This window comes from Akebia trifoliata, chromosome 3 (assembly GCF_017979445.1).
Source record: "Akebia trifoliata isolate Shusen 1 chromosome 3, ASM1797944v1, whole genome shotgun sequence".
Classification (NCBI taxonomy): domain Eukaryota; kingdom Viridiplantae; phylum Streptophyta; class Magnoliopsida; order Ranunculales; family Lardizabalaceae; genus Akebia; species Akebia trifoliata.
The window spans coordinates 44624274-44651640 of record NC_141377.1 but is presented as its reverse complement, the minus strand read 5'-3'; the positions used below and the strand labels follow the sequence as shown (position 1 = coordinate 44651640).

General features: G+C 36.0%; 3 protein-coding genes across 5 annotated transcripts; 2 read left to right on the top strand and 1 right to left on the bottom strand.

Moving 5' to 3' along the window:
- Nucleotides 1-7487: 7487 nt before the first annotated feature.
- Nucleotides 7488-11713, top strand: LOC147407257 (protein DMR6-LIKE OXYGENASE 2-like). The gene is made up of 3 exons (XM_086435737.1): nt 7488-7977; nt 8770-9097; nt 11246-11713. Exons 1-3 carry the CDS (start codon nt 7514-7516, stop codon nt 11504-11506), a joined length of 1053 nt encoding a protein of 350 aa, XP_086291863.1. The 5' UTR covers nt 7488-7513; the 3' UTR covers nt 11507-11713.
- Nucleotides 11714-15464: 3751 nt separating this feature from the next.
- On the top strand, nt 15465-18768 carry LOC147407256 (methyl jasmonate esterase 1-like). Of its 2 annotated transcripts, none has more exons than XM_086435735.1 (3): nt 15465-16310; nt 18226-18342; nt 18412-18768. In XM_086435735.1, the coding sequence occupies exons 1-3, from the start codon at nt 15711-15713 to the stop codon at nt 18694-18696; spliced, it is 1002 nt and encodes a 333-aa protein (XP_086291861.1). In that variant the 5' UTR covers nt 15465-15710; the 3' UTR covers nt 18697-18768. The 2 variants fall into 2 exon arrangements, with proteins under 2 accessions (XP_086291861.1, XP_086291860.1); XM_086435734.1 differs by having other exon boundaries at nt 15473-16310; nt 18211-18342.
- A 1515-nt stretch (nt 18769-20283) lies between these two features.
- LOC147407255 (salicylic acid-binding protein 2-like) lies at nt 20284-23270 on the bottom strand. Of its 2 annotated transcripts, none has more exons than XM_086435733.1 (3): nt 22847-23270; nt 21930-22055; nt 20284-20645 (listed from the first exon to the last, which is right to left on the bottom strand). In XM_086435733.1, exons 1-3 carry the CDS (start codon nt 23228-23230, stop codon nt 20367-20369), a joined length of 789 nt encoding a protein of 262 aa, XP_086291859.1. In that variant the 5' UTR covers nt 23231-23270; the 3' UTR covers nt 20284-20366. The 2 variants fall into 2 exon arrangements, with proteins under 2 accessions (XP_086291859.1, XP_086291858.1); XM_086435732.1 differs by having other exon boundaries at nt 21930-22067; nt 22847-23269.
- Nucleotides 23271-27367: the final 4097 nt, after the last annotated feature.

Below are 27367 nucleotides of genomic sequence, written 5' to 3'. Positions count from 1 at the left end.
ATACTTAACCAACCTGACTGGAAGCACCTTATTTTTCCTCATGTTAACTGGAATACCTGACATCGCTTCGAAACAACAAAGCAAGCCGCCTAACCTCCTTGTCTGATCTATGGAGTCATCCAAGAAGATTAACGTATCATATGCAAATTGGAGATGCGCAATATTAATCGTGCCAGCCCCTGCTGAGAATCCTGAAAAAAAACCATCTGTTACCCCTTTTTCCATCATCTTTCTAAATGCTTCTGCCACTATGATAAACAAGAAAGGTGATATAGGGTCCCCTTGTCTGAGGCCTCTCGTACTCCTAAAGAATCCGTGAGGCGTTCCGTTTACCAAAACTGAGTAAGAGGGGGACGTCACACACGCCATGATCCATGAGATCCACTTCCCACCAAAGCCCATCTTCCCCAGCATAAATTCCAAAAAAGGCCAATTGACACGGTCATAGGCCTTCTCAAAGTCTACTTTGCACACTATTCCCGCTTTCCCAGATTTTAATCTAGAATCAATGCACTCGTTAGCTATTCGGACTCCATCTAAAATTTGTCTCTCCTTTACAAAAGCGCTCTGATTACACCCTATAATTCCTTGAATGACCCCTTTTAATCTTTTTGCAAGGATGCTCGTGATGATTTTGTAACTAGTGTTCACCAAGCTGATGGGCCTCAGGTCTTTAATATCTTCCATTCCCGCCACCTTTGGAATTAGGGCTATGAAGGTACAGTTGGAATCACGATCCAATACACCCTCTTTAAAGAATTCATCGATTAGAGCAATGAAATCACACTTGATGACCTCCCAGCAAGCTTTGTAGAATTCCACGGGAAAGCCGTCGGGACCCGGCGCTTTGTCACTCTTCATGCTTGAGATAACATCCCAAACCTCAACTTCATCAATGGGTCTTTCTAACCATTCGCCTTGTGACTCAGAGATTCTATCAAACTGTAACAAATCAGGTGTCGGTCTGTCATTTGCTCCTTCGGTGTATAGTTTCGAATAAAAGCCTACAATCCCCTTAGCAACCTCTTCTTCCCCTTCCACCCACTCCCCATTCACGCACAACCTCGTGATGTGGTTATTCCTATCTCGAGCATTTGCCATATAATGAAAGAATTTCGTGTTGCCATCCCCTTCTTTAAGCCATTTGATTCTGGACTTTTGTTTCCAACTGATCTCTTCTAACAGTGTCATCCGTTGGTACTTCTCGCGGAGGTTCAATCTCGTTGTCATGTCATTTATCGAAATCGGGTTCAACTCTTCCTTACGATCCAGATCTTCGATTTTCGCAAGAATATCCTTTCTCTGAGTGTCCACTCTTCCGAAAGATTCCTTGTTCCATTCTTTTAAAGTCTTCTTTAAAGCCTTCAACTTCTTCCTGAACACTTCCCCTGCTGTTCCAACGTACGAAAAACTCCCCCACCATTCATTTATCAACTCTTTAAATCTATGGTGTTTCAGCCACATCAATTCAAAGCGGAATGGGATGGGGCCCCTGGTGAAAGGCCCTGCTACCAACTGAATAGGGCAGTGATCAGATAACGGGTTTGGGATAGCCGTGTGAGAAAACTGACAGAAGATCGAAGACCAATCATTTGAAACCAAAAATCTATCTAATCTGTTGAGGGTGGGTATAGCTTGATGGTTGGACCAAGTGAAGCTTCTACCTTGTAGTGGAATGTCCATTAGGTTGTTTCGATTCACGAGTTCCCCAAATCTTTTCATCTTTGTTGTTATCCTCGATCCTCCTTGTTTCTCACAAGCAAACCTAATGACATTAAAGTCTCCTCCCAAACACCACGGACGGTTCCAATATCTGCCCACGTCGTCTAGCTCCTCCCAGAATTGCTGTCACTCCCAGTCTCTAGTAGGACCGTACACCCCCGAGAAAACCCAGCTGTCTTCCTTCCCTATACATCGACACAAAATAGAAACAGAAAAAGCTCCCACTAAATAATCTTCCACCTCAATCAACCTCTTATCCCATAACACCCAAACGCCTCCTGCTGTTCCGTTTGCTGTAACGTGCTTCCAACCCAGGTTTCTCCTACCCCAAATATCACGCACTACCAACTTGTCTACCTGGTCCAACTTCGTTTCTTGCAATGTGACGATGTGTGGTTTGTGAGATTTTATTATTGCCTTGACTGAGGCCCTTTTGGCCCTGTTATTGAGACCGCGCACGTTCCAAGAGAAAAATCTAATCGACATTAACTACCTTAAGTTTTCTCCCACTTCTTAGAACCAAAGATGGACCAGCCTTGACCATAGCCCCTGACTTGTGTAATTCCTGAACCTCCTTAGCTAACCTGACTCTTACATTTTTCGCTCTATTTTCATCCATCGTCTCAACTCCCTTCCCTTTACACAGACAATCTTGATGTCATGTCTCTTCTTGGTCCACCTCTTGTCTAAGAATTAATTCCATCTCATCCCGTATACTAGCTTGTCCCTCTCCTACAGGCTCTTCCTCATCGATCACTGTATCATAGCAGTTACCAACCTCATCCCGTTTCTTGAGTGCCAATTCGAACAGAATGCCCGTTCCTTCTGACTGTCCTTCTTTAGGTAACCCAGCAGCCCAACTGAGCTCGCTCAAATTCCGTAGGATCCAGTCAGCTAAAATTACTACTGTCTGGTTCCTCGATGTATACTTTCCCCATCCCCTTGGGTTCTCTCCATCTACTATGGCTAATGAGTTTATATCCGATTCAGTAGCCATTTGCAATACCTCTTCTGTGGTAAACCTAAGGTGTTCTCCCCCAACTGCCAAATCCCAACTGCCACATCCCTTTGTCTGAAGATTTGAGCTTTCAATGGCCTGAAGTAGCTGTAAGAAGCTTCCCTGAGCCAAGGTCCCATGTTCTCCACATCTCCATACATCTGCCAGATCTTGTTACGATTCCACATACCTTTCTGTCTGAGGATCACCTCTAAGTAATCGATTACTCAACGTTTGTTCCTCTTGAATCAGTGCCATGGCTCCTTCTATGGATGGTATTATGTCTACAATATCTCCCTGACAAGCCTCCTTAAATGGAACTCCATCCCCAAGAGTGACTGACTTCATCATGTCTTGTATAAGTTCTTCTTCTGAAAATTCATGGCTCAAAGTTTCCTTCCCTAACCCCTCTATGTCGTTGCCCCTTGCTGGAGACCCCTCTCTTGTGTTTAAAAATCCATCTCCTGTGTTCAAAAGTCCACCTGGGCCAACTAATTGAACTAACTCAAGAGTGGGCCGAATTCTTACCTTTGAGCTTGTTGGGCCGTCTAGATTGGGCATTCGGTTCAGCATGCCTACGGGCCGAAGAAAACTTGTTTCAGTCGATGCAAGAGCTGCTTGGATAAATGAATGACCTATCTCGCAAATGGGCTGGATTGGAGAGAGTGGGCCGTCTATCCTAGGGGTCAGATCCACCTCGAACTCAGGCTGAGCATTGAGCCAACACACTGATGGGCTGCACGGCCCAACAGATTGAACCTCCTTGCAAAGAGGCCTTTCCTCCCCCACGGGCTGTACAAGAAGACCACTCATAGTTGGGCTATCAGGCCCAGATGTTAGGTCCAGCTCGTGGAAAGCCTGTGCGCTGCTCAAACTAGCTTGAGCCGATTCCACCAAATTACAACCCAACTGACTCGGCTCAGTTGATGTTCCATTTAGAATGTTGACCCTTGCTGTCCCTACCAACTCAGCGCAGAGGCCATTAGAAAAGCTGACTTTACTTGATCCACACTCTATAGCAGCCATCTTCCCTTTCCTAGGCTCTGGCGGTACTGCTTTATGACCATCAAAATTGGCCATAGCTAAAGTAGTGTTAGCTGCAAGTGCATTAAAAGACTCTGACATCGTTGGGTCTGGTATTCCCACCCCTTCTCTACTAATGCCAGGCATCATCTTCTCCGATCCAACTTCCCTGTCCTCAGGCAGATTGATCCCCACTGTCACCATTCCATTCCTTGCCGGAATTTCGATCCATCTGGGTATGTCAATGGCCCTCTTCTTTACCTTGATACTAGCTACTGTGAGATTGACCAAAGAGCGAGTACACTCTTTGACCTCAACAAGGCCTCCTAACATATCTCCGATGAGAGTGAACGACTTCGATTCCCACCTATGGAACGGGAGCCCGACAATATCTATCCAAGTTCCTTCCAGTGACCAGCTCCCAGCAAAGCTATTACAGTTGGCAAACCATGTTCTCAAGCTAACCACAGCATCCAGGATCTTCAATTGTTTTATATTTTTGAACACATCGAACTCTCTCCTCTTTCGGCACACAAATATTCTCTTACTAGTCCCACACGGTTTGAGGATAAGTTTACTGGAGTTCGGGACTGTGGAATTAACCACCCTCTCCACTTCTTCCCAGCAAACCGAGTTCTCCCCCATTTCGCAGATGATCGCCCACCTCCAAACACCAAAACTTTCTGTTGTGTCATTCGCAAGGGTGGGATATGGCTGTTTCTGAAAAACATTCATTCTCTTACCAGGTAAAAAACTCTTAGTAACCTCTTTCCTCCGAGGACCTGTGTCAGCAACTCCGCCTTTATTTAAGGCTGCCCCAAGGTTCTCCCATCCTAAGCCTTCGTCTCCTTCGGGAATCAACAAAGAAGGATACCAACCTTGCCCTGAATATTCTGAAATTTTTAGAAATCGACCGTATTCATTCACATAACCTCGAGCCATCTTGCAGTGCCCCATATCCGTCGATTTCTTCCAAAACAATCTGTCTACTTTCCAGCTCTTGGCCTCCTCCAATGTCTGTGCCAACCACACTCTTTCTTTTTCAAACAGCACAAGCTCTGACCCTCCTTTATCCCTTCTTTCCACTACCCTGACTGCATGGTTATTCTTCACCCAGCATTGTTGAATCTCGAAAACCTTCTGATCTACTTGAACTATAGTGGCCCTCCCCACCAAAGAGTAATTTGTGCGTCTCCTTCCTTCCATCACCCGATGAGAGATTGAATTGTTCATTAAAGCAATGCCTCAGTTCGTTCTAGATCATTCCCATCAATGGAATCGCTGCTGCAAGCAATGATCTTAAAACAAGAGCTCGTCGATCTCACCATTCTCTCTCTCTCTCTCTCTCTCACAGATGTGTTAGTGCATTTTCAACGTCATTTTTAATTGATATCCGTCTCACAATTCAAACAGTAAATGATTTTTCTCAAGATACGAATGTTATACTAAAATAAACTAAAATTTCAAAATTACTAGAAAGGAATACTAGTCAATCTAATTCTAAATTAGAATTAAAATAATTTATCAAAAATGTAAAAAAAAAACCAAAATACACTCAATTCAAATTATAAAAATAGCCATTAAAGATTCATTATATTTCACACCAAAGTTTCAAAATACCACTATCAAAGAAATTATTCACATAACAAAACTAGCCCTTGGTAATCTTTATATTTATATTATATTCATATAAATTTGCCAAAATATACCTCATCGATCAAAGATACATGAACTTGCAAATCTAGCATTATGTAGCACACGGTTCATGTGGCACCCTATAGCACAGATCCAACGGATGAGAGAGTTTTATTAAAAATAAATAAATAAATAACATCTTAACCTCTTGTGATCATGATTTAGATCTGATTTGAAAAAATTAAAAAATAAATAAAAAATAGTATTTTCCGTCCAGATCCCTATATTTGAAATTGAATGGCTGCTGAACATCCAATATTTTAAAAGTGGGATCTAAGTATGGTTGATGTGGCACTCTTTCAATTGTTGGATATGTGCTACAAGGTGCTACCGAGGATCCGCTTCCCATTCTAACTTATAAAAATATCACTCATTCAAAAAATTATTAACATGCATGCAAATTCGCGAAAATACCCCTCGTCAAATATACGATATTACCTTATAAAATACTCTTTATCAAAGAAGCTATTCAAATTCTAGAAATAGCCCTCAATATTTATTATAGTAACATGTATATGTATTTACAAAAATAACCCTCCTAACTTGTATAATATGCATATAGATTTATGAAAACACCCCTCATCAAATATTTAAAAATTATAAACTCCTAAAATAATTTCAAAATTATAAAAATATTACTCACCATAGACATCATCCTCACAAAAAATCTACCCAATTCCGAACTTTAAATCCATATAAGATAAATTTTGACTCCCAACGAGATCTCCTTAATGTCAACTGCTGAACATTTCCCATATATATAGGATGGGGTTATATGAATCAAAGGACCATCAATCTATATGGATTACATGTCTATGTGACAAATAAAATACACAATTGGGTGACTCATGGTTATAGAGCATGAAATTCAAAGAGTTCTGGAAAAAAAAAAAAGAATTGTTTTCATAGTTGGATTTCAATTTTAAATTTGGGTTTATAGTAGCTGTTAGGAGCGGAGGTAGGGGGCGAGAGGGGGTAATTGTCACCCCTCAATTTTTTTGTCCAAAAAAATCCTTCATAGTTATAAATGTACAAATCAGGTCATAAGAGCTCTTGTCCCCTACCCCCCAACAATTTTTTTTTTAACTCTTTATAAAGTGATTTGCACCTCAAGTTTTTCTTCTTCAATGGATAAGATTCAAAGGGCTTGACTGCACTCGGCTAAGGGCAAATCCCGGGGCTCCCATCGTGACACTTCAAACCTTATGCAAAACAATCGTACCCTCAATTTTTTTAAAACCTTATGTAGAAAATATTTAAATATTGAGTATGTCTCTTATAATATAAAAAAGATAAAAAGGTTAAACTACACCAAAATCGCATTAATAGTTGTAGATATTTATCTGGCAGACCTGTTTGTTGCACTTTTATTACAAAATTCCCTTAATTACTTTATCAAGTTTGTTGCTCATCAAACCCTTTGTTATGGAGTAGGATAACCTGATTAAGTTAGTAAGATTCCAAATATTACTAAGGGCCTTTGGACCCACATGGATTGTCACATTGGTAATCTAATAACAATAAAGATTTGATGTTTTGAAATTTATGTGTTAAGTTGATGAGCCAATGGCATGAAAGCATGTTTTGAAAGTCTTTTCATTGGAAGACTTTGAACGTTCATCATGTTTGGCTCTTGCTACAAAAGACTCCGTAGCCTTGTAAAATTTCGCCTCTATTATAGTTCACGTTTTCTTTACCTTACGAACTTGCTTATGTAAGCAAAAGCTATTTGCGTGAGTCGTATTTTATTCCTATTGGTCTCCAGATTTAAGGTCGTACTAAAATATGCCATGTGGCATATTCTAATGATTAATCCACCAACTTACCAAAATCAAGTTGATAAGTGCTTTCTAATGCTGAAATTCAAATATTTTCCTTGACTCTCAGGCTTATTAGTGATTAATTCTTCTTCCGCAAATTAACAAAATAACAGCGTAAGCAATTGCGATCACATCCCCTAAGTAAAGCGTCCAGATTCAATGTACATTTTATCCTTCAAATCCTATATAAAGAGTAGCTTATCCTTACTTAGTTGTTAAATCATTTTAAATTGCTTTTTTTTTTTTCTTGGGTGAGATGGGTGAATTTGATCCAGCTTTTATTCAAGCCATAGAACACAGGCCTAAGCTCAAGATTGATGAAGATGAAGGAATCCCATTGATTGATCTCTCCCCTTTGAATCATCCAGAGTCCACTGATGCCCTTGCCGCTCTTGTCGACAAGGTAGGCCAAGCATGCAGGGACTGGGGATTTTTCCATGTTATCAACCACGGTGTGCCATCCGAACTCCTACGGAACATTGAGATAGCGGCGAAGAAATTCTTCGCTTTGTCAACAGAGGAGAAGCGAAAGGTAAGGAGAGATGAGGTGAACCCTTTGGGTTATTTCGAGGGGGAGCATACGAAGAACGTGAGAGACTGGAAAGAAGTGTTTGACTTCACGGTGAAAGATCCATTGGTGATGCCAGCTTCACCTGGGCATGACAACCAGGACTTGCTGGAGTTTAGGAACCAGTGGCCTGAAAACCTTCCTGAATTAAGGTTATTTACTCATTTCTCTCATTTAATATATACGGTTGAAGATAATTAAGTCAGATTATTGGCTCAACATTCCCATATTTCCATTAAGGGCATCACACGCCAAAATCTGTAACATTTGAATTTTTGATTGCATAGGTATGATAGGTGCATTAAATTACAAAAAAAGATTAGTGCACCCACTAAGAATAAGATTGATTATATGCGCCTTCCTATCCAAGATGTCTAACTGACAAAATTGATGTATTAAAATTTAGAATAATTTATCAAAATGGTACACTGTAGCAATTAATTCCGAAAATGATAAATTTACTGTTTTCGGAATTAATATTTTTACCAAAACGGTAAAAACAGTAAAATATTTTTTTTTACCGAAAATACCCTTTTTTTTGTTTTACATATATATTTACAATTTTAACCTTAAAAATATGAAAATCCAACTAAAAGATTCACTCTCTTTTGGTAATCTAACAATCATATGTATTTATAATTTTTTTTTTTACCGAAATCAATTTTGTTTTCGTAATTTCAGTCAAAAAATAAAAAAGGGCATTTTCGATATAAAAAAAATACATTTTACTGTTTTTACCGTTTTGATAAAAAAAATTAATTCCGAAAACGGTAAATTTACCGTTTTTGGAATTAATTGCTACAGTGTACTGTTTTGGTAAATATTCAAAATGTTGTGCATGTTTTGGTAAATCTGCCTTAAATTTAAATAAGAATCTATATATCCAACTAGAAGTTTATCATAAACTAAAGATGCTCTCTCTCTCTCTCACACATCGATGACAGGGTGGCCTGTGAAGAATATGCTCAAGTTGTGGAGAAACTATCATTTAAATTACTAGAGCTTATCTCACTGAGCTTAGGCTTGCCCGCAAAGCGGTTAAGTGGCTTCCTCAAAGACAATAGCAGCTCTATCCGCCTCAATCACTACCCTCCTTGTCCTTCACCTGAACTTGCTTTTGGAGTGGGTCAACACAAGGATATTGGAGCTCTCACAGTCCTTGCCCAGGACAATGTTGGTGGTCTGGACGTGAAAAGGAAGGCAGATGGTGAGTGGATCAGGGTCAAGCCCATTCCTGATTCTTACATCATTAACCTTGGTGACATCATGCAGGTACTCTACAATACTATATACATTCTCTTTCAACATAAAAATGAGTTATTTTTTAGGATAAATTACCATTTCATCAGTTGAATATGACGAAATTCCAATTCTGGATTACTGTTCATTTTAATTCACAAAATTTGAACAGATCTCACAGGTTATAAGTGACAATTAGTGAACCAGCGAGATCGTAACTTTAACCTACGAGATCACTTGAAAAACCTACAATCTTGCACTTCATGTTTTGGGAATTAAAATGAACAGTGAGCCAGTATGGGAATTTCACCAAAAGTTGATCACGTTTTGAGAAATTTTTCTATTTTTTTTTTCTTGCCTCACCCATTATTTAGGAAACTTGAAATGAATCCTTAAATCCATGATATTTTGCATTGCCTAAGTATTCTCAGCTGATTTATTTTTAAATCCAATGTAATAAGATTAGAGAACTCTTCCCCACATCAACTTTTTCATAGCACACCAATCCATGAAACTAAATGGGTGTTTACGTTTTCAATTTGTCCTCATCAGACCTTCGTTACAACAACATCATGATGAATGCACAACAAAAATATAAAGAATGAAATTTAATAAATAAGAATAATGATGAATACTAACGGTCTTGGTAAGTGGTTGGGTACATGACATGGCAAGGGCACAGAACGGCCCATCCTGATGAAAATGATATATGATTCTGTGCCCTTGCCATGTCAATCACATACCCAACCATGTCAGTCGCATACCCAACCGTGTATCAAGACCACGTGCATTCATTAGGACTCAATAAACAATCTCTCCTAACGTTATTTCTATCCATGCCTTCAATCTTATGGGAGGACCATGCGAGCTCGGCCTTTGCATTATAATCTGATCAAAACCATTTTTTTTTAAGAGAGATTTACCAAACCTTTCTGTTGCAATTTTATTACAAAACCACCCTTACTTTATCAGGTTTGTTATTTGAACAAACCTTACTTTATGAATCAGGTTACCATAACTAGCTTTGTAAGAATTGAAATCTAAGGGTCGTTGGGCCGAAATAAATTATAAAATTACCAGTCCAACAACATAGGCTTCTAAATTTAAATGAAAAACTCAGATTCAAAAGGAAATTTCAAAAAAAAAAAAAAATTGAACTTTATCATAGGTGTTGAAAATAGATGGCTACCGAACTCCTAAATATAAAATTAAAATTCAATTGTGAAAATTATCTTTTTTATTTTAAGTTGTTAAATTTTTTTCTTTTATTACCTTGTGACATCAAATCATGTTTGTAGATGTCACAAATTGATGCAATCATAATTCACTCCATAGTATGTTAAGTAACAAATTATCTGAATAAATTTGAATTTAGTGGTAACAAACGTCATAAAGTAAGGTTCCCTTGGAGTTGTCAAAACTCCAATGGAGTTTTTGTAATAAAAATGCAACACTTTGGTCTGTCAGGTAAATCTCTCTTTTTTAAATGGTGTGCTTATATCCTTAACTGATGTGTTATGTGTAATTTTATGAACTACTTAGTGTGGTATAAAGAAGTTTCGCATAAGAAGCTCTATAAAATTATGTGAAGAAACATACATATTGATAACTTAGATAGTCATTATATGAATATTAATGGGGTATTATAAAGATTACATAGCCAATTAATTAAATATAGAAAAGGAAACCTAATATAAATATCTTAATTTATCTAAATCACTCAAATTATTTAAAGTTAAACAATATAGGAGTGGATCCTCTGTGGTACTACTTTTCTATAGTTGCACGTAGTGATTTCTCTACAGTCTTGATTGATCACATTTGAAAATCAATGACACCCAAATCCTCTTATTTTGTGAGAATAGATCAGATTTGAAAATCAACGGTCACTGAATTCTTAAATCTATACGGCATGGATTTAGTATTGTGTTGATGTGTCCCAAGTCTTAACAGCCTAAAACCAATAAACGGAACTTTAGAAAAGAAATACTACAGAGGATCTGCTCCCCCTAATAAATCATCAATATTTCCCAATATAGAGGATATCAATTGTTATATACTAAATATATATTTCTCTAACATTACACAAGACGAAGTGTAGTCTAAGGGATATTGGACTTTTTGTTTTTTGTCTTGTTAAATTGTTCTTCATAGATTATTAATTGGAAAGTTTTTTAATAGGTTTGGAGCAATGATAAGTATGAGAGTGCAGAGCACAGGGTGACGCTGAACTCGGAGAGGGAGAGGTTCTCCATCCCTTTCTTTGCCTTTCCTGCGCACTACGTGATGGTGAAGCCTTTGGAGGAGCTGGTAAACGAGCAAAATCCAGCAAAATATAAGGAATATAACTGGGGGAAGCTCTTCATGACAAGGAAGTTGAGTAATTTCAAGAAGCTCAATGTCGAAAACGTCCAGATACATCACTTCAAGATATCTGATTAATTATCTTATCTAGTTTATGTTGAACTCAAGAACATTAATTACTATTGTTATGTTGTGTGTTGTAATATTTGATGTTATATAGGTTGTATCAATGTGGCTATGTCCAAGCCACCCTTAGATGAGAATTGTAGTCTAAGGGATGTATCCCTTTGTACATTTCGTTATATAATACACTCCTCTTACTTAGCCATAAAAATAAAAAAAATTAAAAAGAAGTATGTTAGTCATCTGTAGGGTGCTGCTATTCTCAGACACACATTTAATCTTGGATTTAGCCTATTATGCAAGGCAGATATTGTAGTTGTGGGAGCAGAAAGAAATAAGCAATGACAGAGTACTTGAGTGTGTTAAAAACAGTAGATGATTTTTCTCAAGATACGAATGTTATACACTTAAGAAAAATCAACGTTTTCTCTGCACACAACGCTACCTTGAGTGTTATTTTGAAACATGGAGAAAGATTCAACAACGAATAATGTTTTTTCGAATCCCCCCCTCCTTGACATACTCCTTCATACTTTCTGGATGTGGTATGTACTAGAACCATAGATTTTCCTCAGGATATACAACTGCACATATTAACGAGTATGTGCAGTTGTGTATTCCAAGGAAATAGATGCTTCACATGCTGTGTTAGGAAAGTATGGGGGGTTTTTCAAAAATCATGACTCTTCAAAAAATATATATATACAAGCTATATGCCTTTTTTTGTTCTCAAAATAATATAATAGAGATAAGTTATTTTATGCAATATGACAATGTGAAAGAGATGCACCAGATCATGTTATGCTGTATCTCATCACATATTAATGATCAAGATTTGCAACAATTAGTATCAATTAAGTATATTAATTGATTATGTTTACCTATTGTTATTCTACACGATCCCATTTTCTCATGTAAATATAATGGCTAGAATTCTAGCATTAGCATTATTGAGACCAGTATACATTTTTAGGATCCATCTTGTGGAATCCATAAAGAGTATTTTCCCATCTCAGCCGTTCATTTGGATGTTATAAACGGTCTAATCATTTTTGTTTTTTTTATTCAAAGACATTTACTCAACGTGTAATGATTTCATAATTCAACCTAACAAGGTGACTCAAAAATTCAACTGACATGTACTTGTAAGAATCATAGATTTTTCCCTTGAGGTACACAACTGCACATCTCCATAAATATAGTTTATGGAGATGTGTATCCCCGGCCGATATAGTTTAGAGTCATTTTAGGTCACAAGTTAAAGTTAAATAAATGCACTTACAAATTTTATTTTTATGCCAAAGTACCTCAGATTCCAATTTTTCAAAGTGTACTTATTGTACTTAATCGTGTGCCCTTAGGGCACATGCTAACAAGATCCCCTATAATTTATGCACAATAATGCGAGCAGATCCTCTGTACCCACTTTTTCTGTAGCTACTGTAAACAGTTCAGGGAATGCCATGTCATCAAGATAGTTAGATTTGTTTACATCTGATAGTTTAAAGTTAGGATTTTGGTGACCGTTCATTTTTAGACCATTGATCTGATAATAAAAAAAAGTTGTTTTCATATCTAATCTAAACCACGAGTTGAAGAGGCCTCTATTGTTCTTTTTTCTCAAACATAACAAACTTGACCCAAACCCTAGATATCGGGTTGGGACGGTCTTAAGTAATAAAACCTTAGCCCAAGCCGAGTTCACCTATAACCCACCGCCTAAATTTGGTCCATTGATGTGCCGGGCCAAATCCATTTTAAATTCGTTTTTATTCTATCAAAAGCCTATCAAATAACAATAATTGAATCAAATTGATGCACATCTAAATCTCCAACATATGTGATGAGATACACCGTAGCATTGATATTGTGTATCCCATGCATATTATTATAATGCATACACCTTATCTCTATTATATTCATTATCCATAGAGCACATCCCCAACTCCCCAATCTTTATTAAAACCATGGGTGGACCAAGGGTTTTCTTATGGGGTGAGGTGGGGAGGGGGGGAATTATATATAGTTAAGGTAAGGTTGAAGAACTTGAAGATAACTGGTTTGGAAGATAAAATTCAATGGTTGTTTCATTAGACATTGAAGAAGTTTTATAAATTAATATTAATTTATTTAAAATTAAGTCAAATGAATTAATATTATCATTTTTTGGTATAAGTACAAATTAGAGTATTTAAGTTATTTTTTGTTACTCAAAAAAAAGGACAAGGCCAAAGGGAGCATGTCATTAGTTTGAAAACACGGAGATATTTCAAATATTCACCAATTTGATAACAGGATGTATCAATCACATGCTCCCCTTGGTCCCATTATAGGAGATTGGAAAGTTTCATTATGATTCTTGGGCAATCACGACGTCGATCCCGATGATAATTAGGGAGATATGATCTCGAATATAAAATCTATAAATACAAGTGTGGAACAGTGAGTGGTATGTGATTTTCCATTTTGTAAAATCTTCAACTTTGAGCAAAAAATCGTAGTTTATTAACTGAAGGAATCGAAAAAGACTAACTCAAAAAGTCATGTTAATTAAGGGACTCAAAAAAACCACACTCATTGACATGGCAAGTGTGCACAGAACCATGGGTTTTTTTCCTCAAGATATTAGGAGAAAAAAAATAAACGGTTTTGTACACATTATCCTCAGTGAGTGTCTTTTTACGTGACCTTTGCGAGTAAGTTTAGCATTTTTTGGTCAAGAAAGTTGTAGTAGAAGTTTGAGAGTGTATAATCCTTAAAAAAATGCTAAAGTGACTTCCTACGACTCTAAGTTCAACATTGCACTTACATGGAGGTGTCATAGTGTGAAAAACAAAGCAACAAAAATTTACACACAAAACATAAGATTTATGCGGTTTGAAAGTGTGCCTGCGTCCACAAATCAAATAAAAAATCCAATCACACTATTTTCTAAGTTCAACAATCTTAGAGATCTCTAACAAAAATAAGAGTAGAGAAAGCTTGTTTGCCTTGCTCCGCAAGAGACGTTACCCCTTGCACTCAGCAGGTCAACATACCCCCAACTGATTACACAACACACAGAATCATGGATGTTTTCTTCAAGATACGAGTGAAAAGCATATATGGTTTCATGCATACCATGATATCGAGAGCGAATCCTCTGAGTGAGTTTTCCTTGCAGTACCCTGTAGTGATATTAGACAATTGAAGGATAGCCATGTCATTTAGTCACAGAATTTGTTTTGTTAAAAGACTATCCATCTTCAAAGCCTTCATCGGACTCAAAGAATTCTATTTGTTTTTCAAATCTGATCTACACTATGATCCATACAATACTGAGTTGTCTGATTTTGTTTTCAAGATTTCTATCACTGCCAATTAAAAAGCACTACAGGGAGTTGCAAGGAAAACGCACTAGAGAGGATCCACTACTCACGATATGAGCTCAATCTCTCACAAAATCCAGGATCCACCAATCACAGGATCCCGTATTGAATTGCATTTTATAATTTACAAAACTACCCTTATTAGACTTGATGTGGCACGCACTAGAGACTGTGAACACTATGATGAAAAATTTTACAAACAAAAAAAACTCAATCTGTTGGGGGATTGAGGTTGTTATGGAGCATTACACCATTTCCAATTTGTTGGGGGGTGTGGATTGAGAGAAATAGGTGTATTTTTTAGGAAAAACAAGAAGATTGTACGACAATAATTATGTCCATCTTGAGTTTTATCTTTTATTGGTCCAAAGTCTATAAGAAATTTAGGGAGATCTTCTTTAAAGATTTTATCTTCAATTGGGATGGGATTCGATATATTTCTAGTGAGTAGCATCATATCTATAAGGTTTTGCTAAGTTGGTCACCTCGACTGATCTAGTGTTGTTATTAATGAAATGTTATTTATAAAAAATAAAAAAAAAACTCGATCTACCTCTCCTCCACTGACGACGTAGGCAATTTGATTGGAATTTTTTTCCGTACGCGCTCACAGAAATCAGGGATCCACTGAATGCAGGGATCCATTGAATGCATCCTTACTTTACAGAACTACCCTTGTGAGCTACACGACAGCGTCCATCATAGAGAAATTTCAATACCGACAAAGAGGTGATATCGCATTGAGAATCAAGGAAGTTGGACTTGCCACCACCCCCAACGACTTAGACCAAAGTTTATTCGAAGTGATCCAAACCCTGGGAAAGAATCCTTCTAGATAGTTGAATTCCTGGATGACTTTAAATACAATTTCTTTTAGCACCCCCAACGACTTAGACCAAAGTTTATTCAAAGTGATCCAAACGCGACTGTCTATCTTCCTTCATAAACAAAAAGAAGCGAAAATCGGTAAGACAAAAAAAAAAGGAGAGGAAATGATGGAGAGAAAGAAGTATGTAGTTTTGGTCTTATTTTTGTTTGTTTTGGTGGGTATGGTGAGATCGAACCCGCAACCTAATGGTCGAACAATTGAGAAGAAACAATTCCATTTCGTGCTAGTTCATGGAGCTTGTCATGGGGCGTGGTGTTGGTATAAGGTCGCAACGTTACTAAGGTTGGGTGGTCACAGAGTGACAGCTCTTGACCTCGCAGCATCGGGGATCGACTCAAAACAAGTCAACGAGCTTAGATCGATTTCGGATTATTTTCAACCATTGATGAAATTAATGGAATCTGTCCCCACAGAAGAGAGGGTGATCCTGGTCGCACATAGCTTTGGTGGGTTGGGTATCTCTAAAGCCATGGAAGTTTTCCCGAAAAAGATTGTTGTTGCTGTTTTCGTCACTGCTCTTATGCCCGGTCCCTCCTTCAATGTTTCTACCATCGCTCAAGAGGTCTCTCTCTTTGATCTATATCAATCTTACTTTTTTTTTTAAGTTATGCTGGAGTAACATTGAAATTGACATAATTTCACACATTAGTGTGCACAGAACCATCAGATGTGGGAAAATACTGAAATAACATTGAAATTGATATCGTGTCACACATTGCTAACTGGATGTGTGTACAAAACAATAGATGCTTTTCATCGAGATACGAGTGAGAAGCACGTAACGAACGCAATTTCATTGTTACTCCAGCACGACTGTGACGCGGATGTTTGTACAGAACCGTAGATGATTTTCGTGGAGATATGAGTGAGAAGCATCATCTATGGTTACGTGCACACCAATGTTTGAAATTATGTCAAGTTCAATGTTAAGTCCAGCACGACTCGTACTTATAATACGTTTTTAGTATATTTTTTTATCCATAAATCTAATTAAAATTTTATAAATTTAAAATTTTATTTATAAATATATAAATAATATTTAAACATACCCGGAATCTGAAGCTGGGTCCGATTTTGAGGGCGTCTGTATGTGACACACTTGAACCCAAACCCATGGAGCCAGTTCTAGTTAATTATGCATGTACCTTGACCGAACTCAAAATTTTGGATTGGGTTTGGTTTTGGGCACTGAATTTACATATCCTGGTGCGTCTGGGGAGGGGACTACACATGCCACAAGGATCAGTCAAGTTCTGAGCACGGATAGCTCTATTTAGAAAACAAACAAAAAAAAGACAAACAAGGTTTCAATAGCCAAATGAAACCTATAATACTGGGTCTTTCAATAAGTGAGCCATAAATTCATGAGTCATGATAAGCTGACGCACTAAACTGACTCGATTGATGTGGCAATACACAGAACAATAGATCTTCTTCTCTGGGATATACAAATAAAAAAGGTCTATGGTTCTATGCACATGCCACATCAACCAGGTCATTTTATCATTAGTCTAAATTCATTCTTCCTTTCATCTATTTGATATTCTTCAAACATATATCCTTTCAAAATTCTATCTTGTGATCTAAGCATGTCACCATGGACATTCTAGATAAAAAGAGAAGGTATATGTGTGTGTCTATATATGTGGGGCGCATTCAACAAACAATCTTAGATAAGTCTAGAGATCAAATTGACTGATTGCACCTCCTTTTGACCTCCAAAACCATGATGGGATGATATAGGGATGTTTATCACAAAATTTTATGAACTTTAAAAAGTTATTTTTGGTCATTGGATTTTTATTTTAGAACTACAGTGGCCGTCCACTTTAAAAACTTTGGATAAATCTGAAAAGGGTTTTTTTTTTTTCCTCTTTTTAATCCGATTTATACCATAAAATCTAAATGGATGTGATGTTGGATTGCCACAATCCGTGTGGGGCTAAAAACCTGAGTAAGGCTTGAAATCTTACCAACTTATTCTGGTTGGCCCAAGAACATCTCCATTGGCGTCTCAAATTTTGGTGCAAGTGCCATGTGGTCTCTCAAAAATGGAAAAAGCTAAAAGCAATGTTAAAATTGGCATTGCTTTTAAAATATCTCAATATTTGCTCAAATGTTTTGTATTGAAAAAAAATATATTTTGAATTGGTTTTTTATACCAATTTTCCATTTAAAGCAAAAAAGGTTTTTTTTTATTTATTTTTTATTTTTCACCAAATCACCATTCAAAATACACCACTAGCATTTTTTTATAGATTAAACATTGGAGAGGCATAAGTCAAATATAATATTTTTTTCACTTCATTATTTCGAAAAATGAAATTGAAAGAGGAAAATATAGCATTGTCATTGGAGATACTGTAACTCTGGTTCATTTGGAATTTTCAAATTTTGTTCCAATATCTCTTTGTGATACATGATTTTATATTTTTATTTTATGTAAATAAAAAAAATCACAGTCGTTTAGGAGACAGGGTTCTCAAATGGACAACCGATTCAACTACGATGAAGGGCCAGACAATCCACCAACCACTTTCAATTTTGGTCCAAACTACATGTCATCCAATGTGTATCAGCTCTGCCCACCTGAGGTAAGAAGCTTTATTTATTTATTTTATGATCATATTTATTAAAGAAAAATCGACTAATTGTATTAACAGGATGTTACCATGGCGACAATGTTGGTGAGACCAATACGTTTGTACAGTGAAGAAGACATGTCAAAGGTAATTGTGGTGTCTAAAAAAAAATATGGATCAATTAAACGAGTTTATGTGGTGAGTGAGGAAGATAAGGTCATGAAGGAGACCTTCCAACTTTGGATGATTAAAAATAATCCAACAGACCAAGTGAAAAAGATCACAGGATCTGATCACATGGTCATGCTCTCTAAGTCACAAGAGCTTAGCATTTGTCTCCAGGAGATAGCAGAGGATTTTTCTTGATGTTCTTTCACTCGCTTCTTTATATTTGTTAATTTGTCTCTCTATTCTAATTCCAATAATTTAAATAAACAACCAATTGTACATATGTGTGCTGTGATTAACCTTCTTTCAATCTTCTCTTTTTTTTTTATTTTTATGTATTATGATTTTCATTTTAATCCCCAAAACATGAAGTGCAAGATCTTTTTCAAAGTGACGATCTCTTTTGCATAATATTGCAAGATTGCTGCTATTAATTTTTAAAGTGACAATATCTCTGATTATAAATTGACGATCTTTCAGATTTGCTACAGAGTAGCGAGATTGTTATTTTGAAAGAAACAAAAAGTATCCACCATCGAGATCGTCACTTTGAAAAACCTACGATCTCACATTTCATGTTTTGAGAATTAAAATGAACAATGATCTGGAATTGGAATATTGTCATATTCAGCTCACGAAATGACAATTTGCCCTATAAAAATATCAAATTTGAAAGAACCGTGATAATATGACACTCCCCTTTGACAAATGCCCCCATCACAGAGCCATAATTCAAATGTCTTGGGATACACAAGAAAAAGCTTTATGATTCTGCATAAGTATGTATGATTGTGTCAATTTGATACCTTACAAAATAACCCCAAAAAATTCTTTTATGATCTAGCTGTTAAGCATCGATATTGTGGAAAAGATCTTTCAGTTTTATCCAAAAGAGTCGTGATAATCTGACTCCCCCACGTGGCATACTCAAAATACTCTTCTGACGTCGCATGTTCTATGACCATAGATTGTTTGTCTCAGGATACACATCCCCATAAATATGTGGAGTTGTATATCCCAAGGTAAAAAAGTTCTATGATTCTAGCACATGGCAAGTAAGGATAATATTTTGAGTATGCCACATGGGAGAGTTCGAAAATCATTACTCTATCAAAAACTTTATGTTTGATATTTCATGAATAATAATAAAAATAAAAATAAAAATTTATTGAAATTAAAGGTCTTGATCTCTAATGTTTGAACCTTCTTTAAAATGATGATTCCTTCTTTGATGAAATGACCATTAGGATGAAGAGGTGCAATGCAATGGTATGAAACTAAGTATGGTCCGAAGTATGCAAGATCGTCCTGCTTCATAAAGTTTAGACTCTACTACCATGAAGAAGAATTTATAAGATTGAATATAGTCTTTTAATTTATTTACAATCTACTTAAAAGAGTTTATATATAAAAAAATAAAACAATGAGCAATATTTAAGTACTAACAAATTCCAAACAAAGAAAAGTTTAATGAAATCTTATCTCCTCTTAAATTTCACAAAAATTCGATATGGTGGCTCAGAAATGATCTTGTCACAATGCGTCAAATTCTTATACTCCAATAATGATTATTGGGGACAATGATTTAGACTAGTCATTAGAATACACGTAGTCTATTGGCCCACAGAGTAGGGATTTGATATTTTGATTTTAACAAATAAGTGGTGGAAAGCTCTTAGCTAGTTATATCAACTACAAGTTGGCCGGCATGTTGCAGTTAGTTAAAATTTGTTTTCCAAATGGGTTGTTTGGTAATTTTCATTTTGAATACAATTTAATCAAGACTGATAGCAACAATTATAGATTACTTAAATAAATCCTCCAACAACAGAATCAACAACATTACAGACAACAAATAAGATAGAGAATCAAAGGTAGGTATTGGCAAAATCAAAGAGACAATGACATAGTTCATGTGGCTTAGAAAACATAGCCATATGATCTGCACCTTCAATCTCCTTCACCTCCTTCACTGGATAATTTTCAATCATCCATCGCTGAAAATCCGGAGTTATAATCTTATCCTCTGTGCATATAATATAAACTCCATTCACAGAACCATATCCTTCTTTTGTAAACTTTGAACGACTCAACAGATCTTGATACAATGGTGCAGGCCTCATCAGCATTGTTGCCAACGTAATGTCCTTTTAAAAACATACCAAGGTACATTATCAGTCACAATAGTTCTCAAATGAAAACTTTAGGGAAATTCATGTAATAGACCCTGCGATAGGTACATCTTTATGAATGCACCCTGCAATCACAATGTTTCTTAATTAATGCCCCTCAGCCCAATAAATGGCGAATTGAGCAAATTGTCAATCTCAATAATTTGAATCATTGATCTCAATGATATATTAACATTGAAACATTGTGAGCGATAATTGTAACAAACAAATTTGAACCTTTAATCTAAATGAATAATGTTCAAATATTGAGATGGAAAATTTACAATCATTGGTCTCATCAATAGTTGTAAAGGTCAATCTCCTCAATGATTTGAATTGTCCATCTTGTCAATTTTAATTATCGATCTCACTTATTATAAAAGGGGTGGGAGCATCATCGAAGAAAAAATTCATTAAATGGACTATGAAGTTATCACACAAAAATAGGGGAGTAAAAAAGAAATCCCTCCATATTGTGTAGATTTTCTTAAATTAATCTATCTTCTTCTAAAATTTTAAAAAGAAGATAGTTTAGAAAATCTCGAGCCACCGCTATAGTGACGTCCACAAGATCTGAACGCAATCTTTACCTGAATAATTTTGTTCTATTTTTTCCTCACAACACCCATGGACACATGCCTATAAAAGATAAAATTTCTCTCTCGTGCCCATACGTCCTACAAATTTTAACTTTAAGATTTTAAATCTTAAAAAGGTCGTTCAACCGACATGGATTGCACCATTGGCAATCTAACACCACTGCTAACCTTTTTGATTTCATTAAAAAAAAACTTTTTTCAAACTTATGAAAGGTGTTGAAGACGGACACTATTGAGCCTCCAAATTTAATGATTAATTTTTTTTTTTTTTTTAATTTATAGAATTTCGTCAACTACAACCGTGTGCCATTGGATTATGTTTTTGAATGTAACAAAGTGATGCAATTGGGAAACTTCCATTTTTTCCATATTGGACAGGAGAGAGAAATCTCTCATTTTTCTTTTGATTTTTTAATTAAATGCCAAACTGTTGTGATGTTGTTAGAACAAAAAAAGAAATACTCTTCTTACTTCAAGAGGGGTGGCCCCATTTGATTTGACCGGAGAAATGCTGTGTGCAAACCTTACTTCTTGGGAGGCAAGTAGAATTGGTTACCGCACAATTGACATGGCATACAAAAATGAAAGTTTTCTTTCTCAGATGTTAGGATGACATACATACATACAAATAAGAGAGAAAGCGAGAGAGAGAGAGAGATACCTCAGAAGGAGATAATTGATAGAGCTTGGACGACAAGCACTTGGGACCAAAAAGCATGGAAGTTGCAGGCTTTTCCGGTCCTCTATTGAAAGAGAACTCTGTATCTAAGAATGCACTAATGGTCGTCTGTTTGAAAAACTATTTATTCAAAAATGAAAGAAGAATAGTAACCAAATTAGATGTATTATTATCAAAGGAAAATAAAATAGATAAATCAATCTAAGAATAATATAAAAGAAAATAAATCAAGATACAAACACTGAAGAAACACAGATTTACATGATTCCCCCAAGATTGAGGTGTATCCATTGATCCACTGAAAAGAGAAATCCCTCTATATTACATATTAGGAAAATACTAGCATCAACCAACAAGGTGAGGCTCTCGATCAACATGACTCTTGGGATGTTACCTATTTCCAAGAAAAATGTATCCCTACAAAAGTGTATTGATCCCTAAAAGATTGGAACTAATCTTTTGGATTTCTGTGATTTTCTCAAATCCTAACGGTCATGTTGACATACAAATTACACCCTTTGGTCGAATAAAGAAAATTTTGAAAAATTTATCTAACTAAGAAGCATAATTAGAGTTTTACATAATAATAGTGAGTTTATCATTATTCTAGGTTCAAACGTAATGAGGTACAGGCCTGTTTGCAAACTCTCCTTCATTAGGTAAGTTTGAGCTTTGTTTAGGTCCAATTGTCCAAATGCCCAAACAAACAGCAGTACCTGTACCAGACAATTGAAACCTTGTCCGATTCTCTTAGGAAACCTGTAGAATACCCAGGTGGACTTTCAAGCACAGATGGGAAGAGAAATTAACACAGGTTTCCTAGGGATCAGTAATGGTTCCAATTAGGAGAATACCCCCCTATCTCAGCCATTGAACACTAGAAACAAAAAGAAGAATACCTGATCCAAGACATAAGAAGGCGGGTTTGAGATATCGGGCATGAAAGCAGTGAGGAAGACAGCGGCAGATATCTTCTCGGGAAAGCTATCCATCGCAAGAGCTAAACTCATCCCTCCCAAGCTATGTCCCACAAGTATCACCTTTTCTCCTGGTGGGACCGATTCCATGATCTCAATCAACGGTTGTGCGCATTCAGACATCGTAGTAACCTCATGAAGCTTCTTCATGTTGATGCCCGAAGCTGCGAGATCAAGTGCTGTGACTTTGTGTCCTTCAGACTCAAGGATAGGTTTAACCTTATACCAAGACCATGCACCATGGCAAGCACCATGAACAAGAATAAAATGCGCCTTTCTACTTCTCATCATCATCTCCTCCTCCATCTTTTTCTCTTCTATATATATATATAGGATCAGAATCCATGTACACACATATCTACTTATATATCTACAAAATGTTTCACTACAGTAAAATAGGTCTATAGAGACGGTCATGATCGTCGCTATAAGTACAACATGAGTTATAGCGACAGCCGCTTCTAACCGTCGCTATAGAGTATTATTTTTTTAAAAAAAATTATTATTTAGCTACAGTTTTGGCCGTCCTATAAAAGTTTTTTTTTTTTAATTTAATTTTACACCAGCCCCCTCATGTATTGTTGAATATTGAAAATATCCCCATGTTTTGAAATTAATGACCTTGACCCCTATTACCAGTATGAAAAGACCCAAATGCCCTTCTTATCTTCAACTTTCAAAAATCTATTTGCCAATCCAAATTCTAATCTACAATTTGAAACTCTTGCAATAAGCATTCCAGATGCCACACTATAAGAAAACATAATTGACACAATAATAGTTGGGCCAAGATTGGTTTGCCAGTATATTATGACACCACTTGCATACAAGACAACCTCCATTCTTCATTATCAAATTGCAAGTACATCTATTTTGTTTTGTAGAATATAAATAAGAAACTATCGGTAGCGTGCCTCCTTCAAATCTACAATACTTTGCCTTACTTGTCGTGATAACAACACTATTTTGTGGCGATGCTTCCCAAATACATATATACTTTTCTGATTCCATTGTGGATTAATTCCAACACTCAGTAATTGCAACCACGAAAAATCAAGAAAATATGTCATAAGTAGAATTTTAAAAAATCAAAACTTTAAAAGCACAATTGAAGATGAATCTATTGTGCATGAATCGGATCAAGAATTATCCTACAGATCTGAACAGATCCAATTTCTAAGTTAGCTTTATTGCAACAAAATCGTTGCAAATATCTTATAGATGAAAAATGATAATCTAGGACTAGTTTAGAAACAAATTGTAGTCTAGAATCATACAAATGAAGATGAACTTGAACTATAAAAACCAATCCAAAGACACGATTTTTAGCACTAATTCAGCTAAATATAAAGAACAAATGTGAAATCCATAACATTTAAAAAGAACAGATGAAACAAAACTCACCTTCAAGGCCTCCTTCATGGTGATTGGAGCATTTGCAGCAATCATGGCGACAAGTGGTTTCGATCGCTGTCAAATCTGAAGCAACCAAGGAAACCTAAACATATAAATTGTTCAACAACCAAACTAGGAGATAATATATAGCTCAAAGGATGAAATGAGAAACTATTTAAATACTCACATGTACTCAAATGAAATATTTTGTCATGCAAACTACTGTACCCTAGAAAAAATCGAGTCCTACTTCAAAATGTCTCACAAGTACTATCTGTCGACACTCTTTTCCCAAAAAAAACCAAGTCCTACTTCAAAAATCAAGTGCAAACCACACCACCGTAATGTGAAATGTTTGGACGGGTGCAGACACTAGCACAAATCATGCTACCAAGAGAACGCATATATGGAACCCAAGAAATGTAAGTTGTTCATTAGTTGTGTTAGGAGTTAACATAGCTGAAAGCCTATCCCAATTGTCTTAGAATATTCATAAATACATATACAGTAACCAAAAATGCCCATCTTCAATTGCACACCCCAAGCAGATCTGCCAATCATCTAAACAGATCTAGAAGTCTATGTACCCAATCGGTTTAATACACAAAAAAATCAAGAGAAAATTATAAAATAATATACAGATTCAGTGGTCCACATTGGTTCAACTTCATAAACTGATTCTAATGACTACTGAAACTGAGATCATTAGTTCTGCAAATAATACATGGCCAGTGACAACTCGTGACATTATATATATATATATATATATATATATATATATATATATATATATATATATATATATATATATATTATGGCGGTGACAATTTAATATGATAACCTTTTTTTTAACATATAATTACATGTTTCAACATAGGCATTAAAAGAAGCATATATTAATATGGAAACAATTGACAACATTCAGTGAAGAGTTTACGTCACTGTCACTTGAACCAGACGACGACAATTCCCTCCACTTGACCATTCTTACATTAAAATGCTGCAATGTCCAATAAAATAACTGTAACAGTCCTACGGTTGAGACATTATAACAACCTCTTTTAGACCATTCGTCAAACTAACTTCCAAAACCAATGTATAATGTTTTTTTACCAATGTAACCATTAATATGTGACTAAATTTGGTAGAAAACAACTTCTACAACTGCACTCTTCTCACAAAATAGAGCAATTTTGTCACATGTATTCAGTGGAAGCAGTAAAACAGATTATGATATTGATTAGAACATTCAGGCAATATGTTCCAAATGCTTATCATGCACAAAAAATGGGATGAATTCTAATATGTAAACTTCTAGAAATTGTACTAGAGAAAATAATACCTGGGTAGGGTCCACTTCTCCTTGAATGATATTTAATATTGATATGTACTTTGCTTGACTAGCTTCTTTTGTTCGAGCATAAGAAGCGACCATGACATTCTTCATCTGCAAAATACACCAGTTAGATGCATGTCAATCCATACAAGGCATGCATGATCTTTATGTAAAAATCTAGATGAGCAGTGTGGTCTTGCCTGTAGAAGTCTTCGCATGACATCTAGAACAGTACTTTTACAAATCACATTAGCCTGCCAATAGCACAAACATCTGGATCAAATTGTGGGCATTATCACAGAAACTTAAAATGCTTGATTCAACTTTTGCAAGAAGAGGAAATATCCGTTATTCATGAACAACATAGTGGTTAATTGAATCCAGTAAAAGTCATGATTCATCACAACGGCCATAGTGGGTTCAACAGGCGACCAAAGTAGTAGGTTAAGAACTGCTTTCACAGGGTCTAGTTAAGGTCAAATGTTGGAGGGTTACTTATTCATCAGAGGTTTGTGAAATCCATCACAATTGTGATTTGAAGGCTTGAACAGGCAAATTTTACAAGTTTGACATCAAAAAGTTGAAGAACTGGTCTAAGCTTGAAAAGGAAACAACAATTCTACTAAGTGGGTGTGTAGAAAGTGATAGAAATTTTAATTTCAATTTCAGAGTTTTTAAAATGTAACAAGAGAATGGTTGTGTGTGTGTGTGTGTGCGTGAGAGAGAGAGAGAGAGAGAGAGTAAAGCAAGAATTAACACTCAGGAGTGTTGAGGATCTTTTGAAGCAGAGTCTATGATTTATACTTTGAGGTCCTTAACAAAAGTTCTCACGCAAAGAAAAAAAAACATGACACTTGTCAATTTCTGATTGATTCAAATATCATTGTCTTTAGGAAAAGGTGGCAATGATTCTCTCCAAAAATTAAAAAATAATGTTCAAAGCAGAACTCTAACCAATGCAATAGGAAACTTGAACCTTCAAGATGCATATGTCGACTCTCTGTTTTTTTTATTGAAATTTTGCTTATACAAAGCAGAGTTGTTTGTTAATATATAAGATCGGTCACAGAGAACATATAAGAAATTGAATATTTGTGATGCTTAGGTTGCCTAAATCTATCTTAAGATAGGAAAATAGGACATATAACATTTCATGTTAATTTTCTGCAAAGTTGTTTCTTCACTTGATAGATGGATAAACACGTAGATGCTTATTGAAACCCTTTTTTCTTGTAGTGAATTTTTAGCCGAACAGCCTTTGTAAATGGTGGACTTATTATACACTATCATCCTGATTATTGATTTCTAACCGTTGGATTGGAGGTTTTATTTTATTTTATTTTTTTTAACATGGGCTTGCAACGGAGCCATCATGGTTCAAGAATAAGATGCTGGAATTGACTTGATGTCTATCAAATTCGGTTTGAAACCATTAGGCCATGATGTCGCATACGGACCTACAGCTTTAAGTATTTGTTAAAAATCTAAGAATGTTTTCTTGTTTCTGATTTAAGATTTTTAATAGAGATAGATGAATGAAACTAGAGACCAAGTTAGGCCAATTAAGCTGGAATAAGTGTTTGGAGAGAACCCAAGATGGCAACTTTCATCCAATAAATAAATTTTCACATACACCCTTTTATCCCAAGTGCCCCAAGATTAAGAGGAGTCAATGAAGCGATTCAGGTACTATTCAACCTAGAAACAAAACA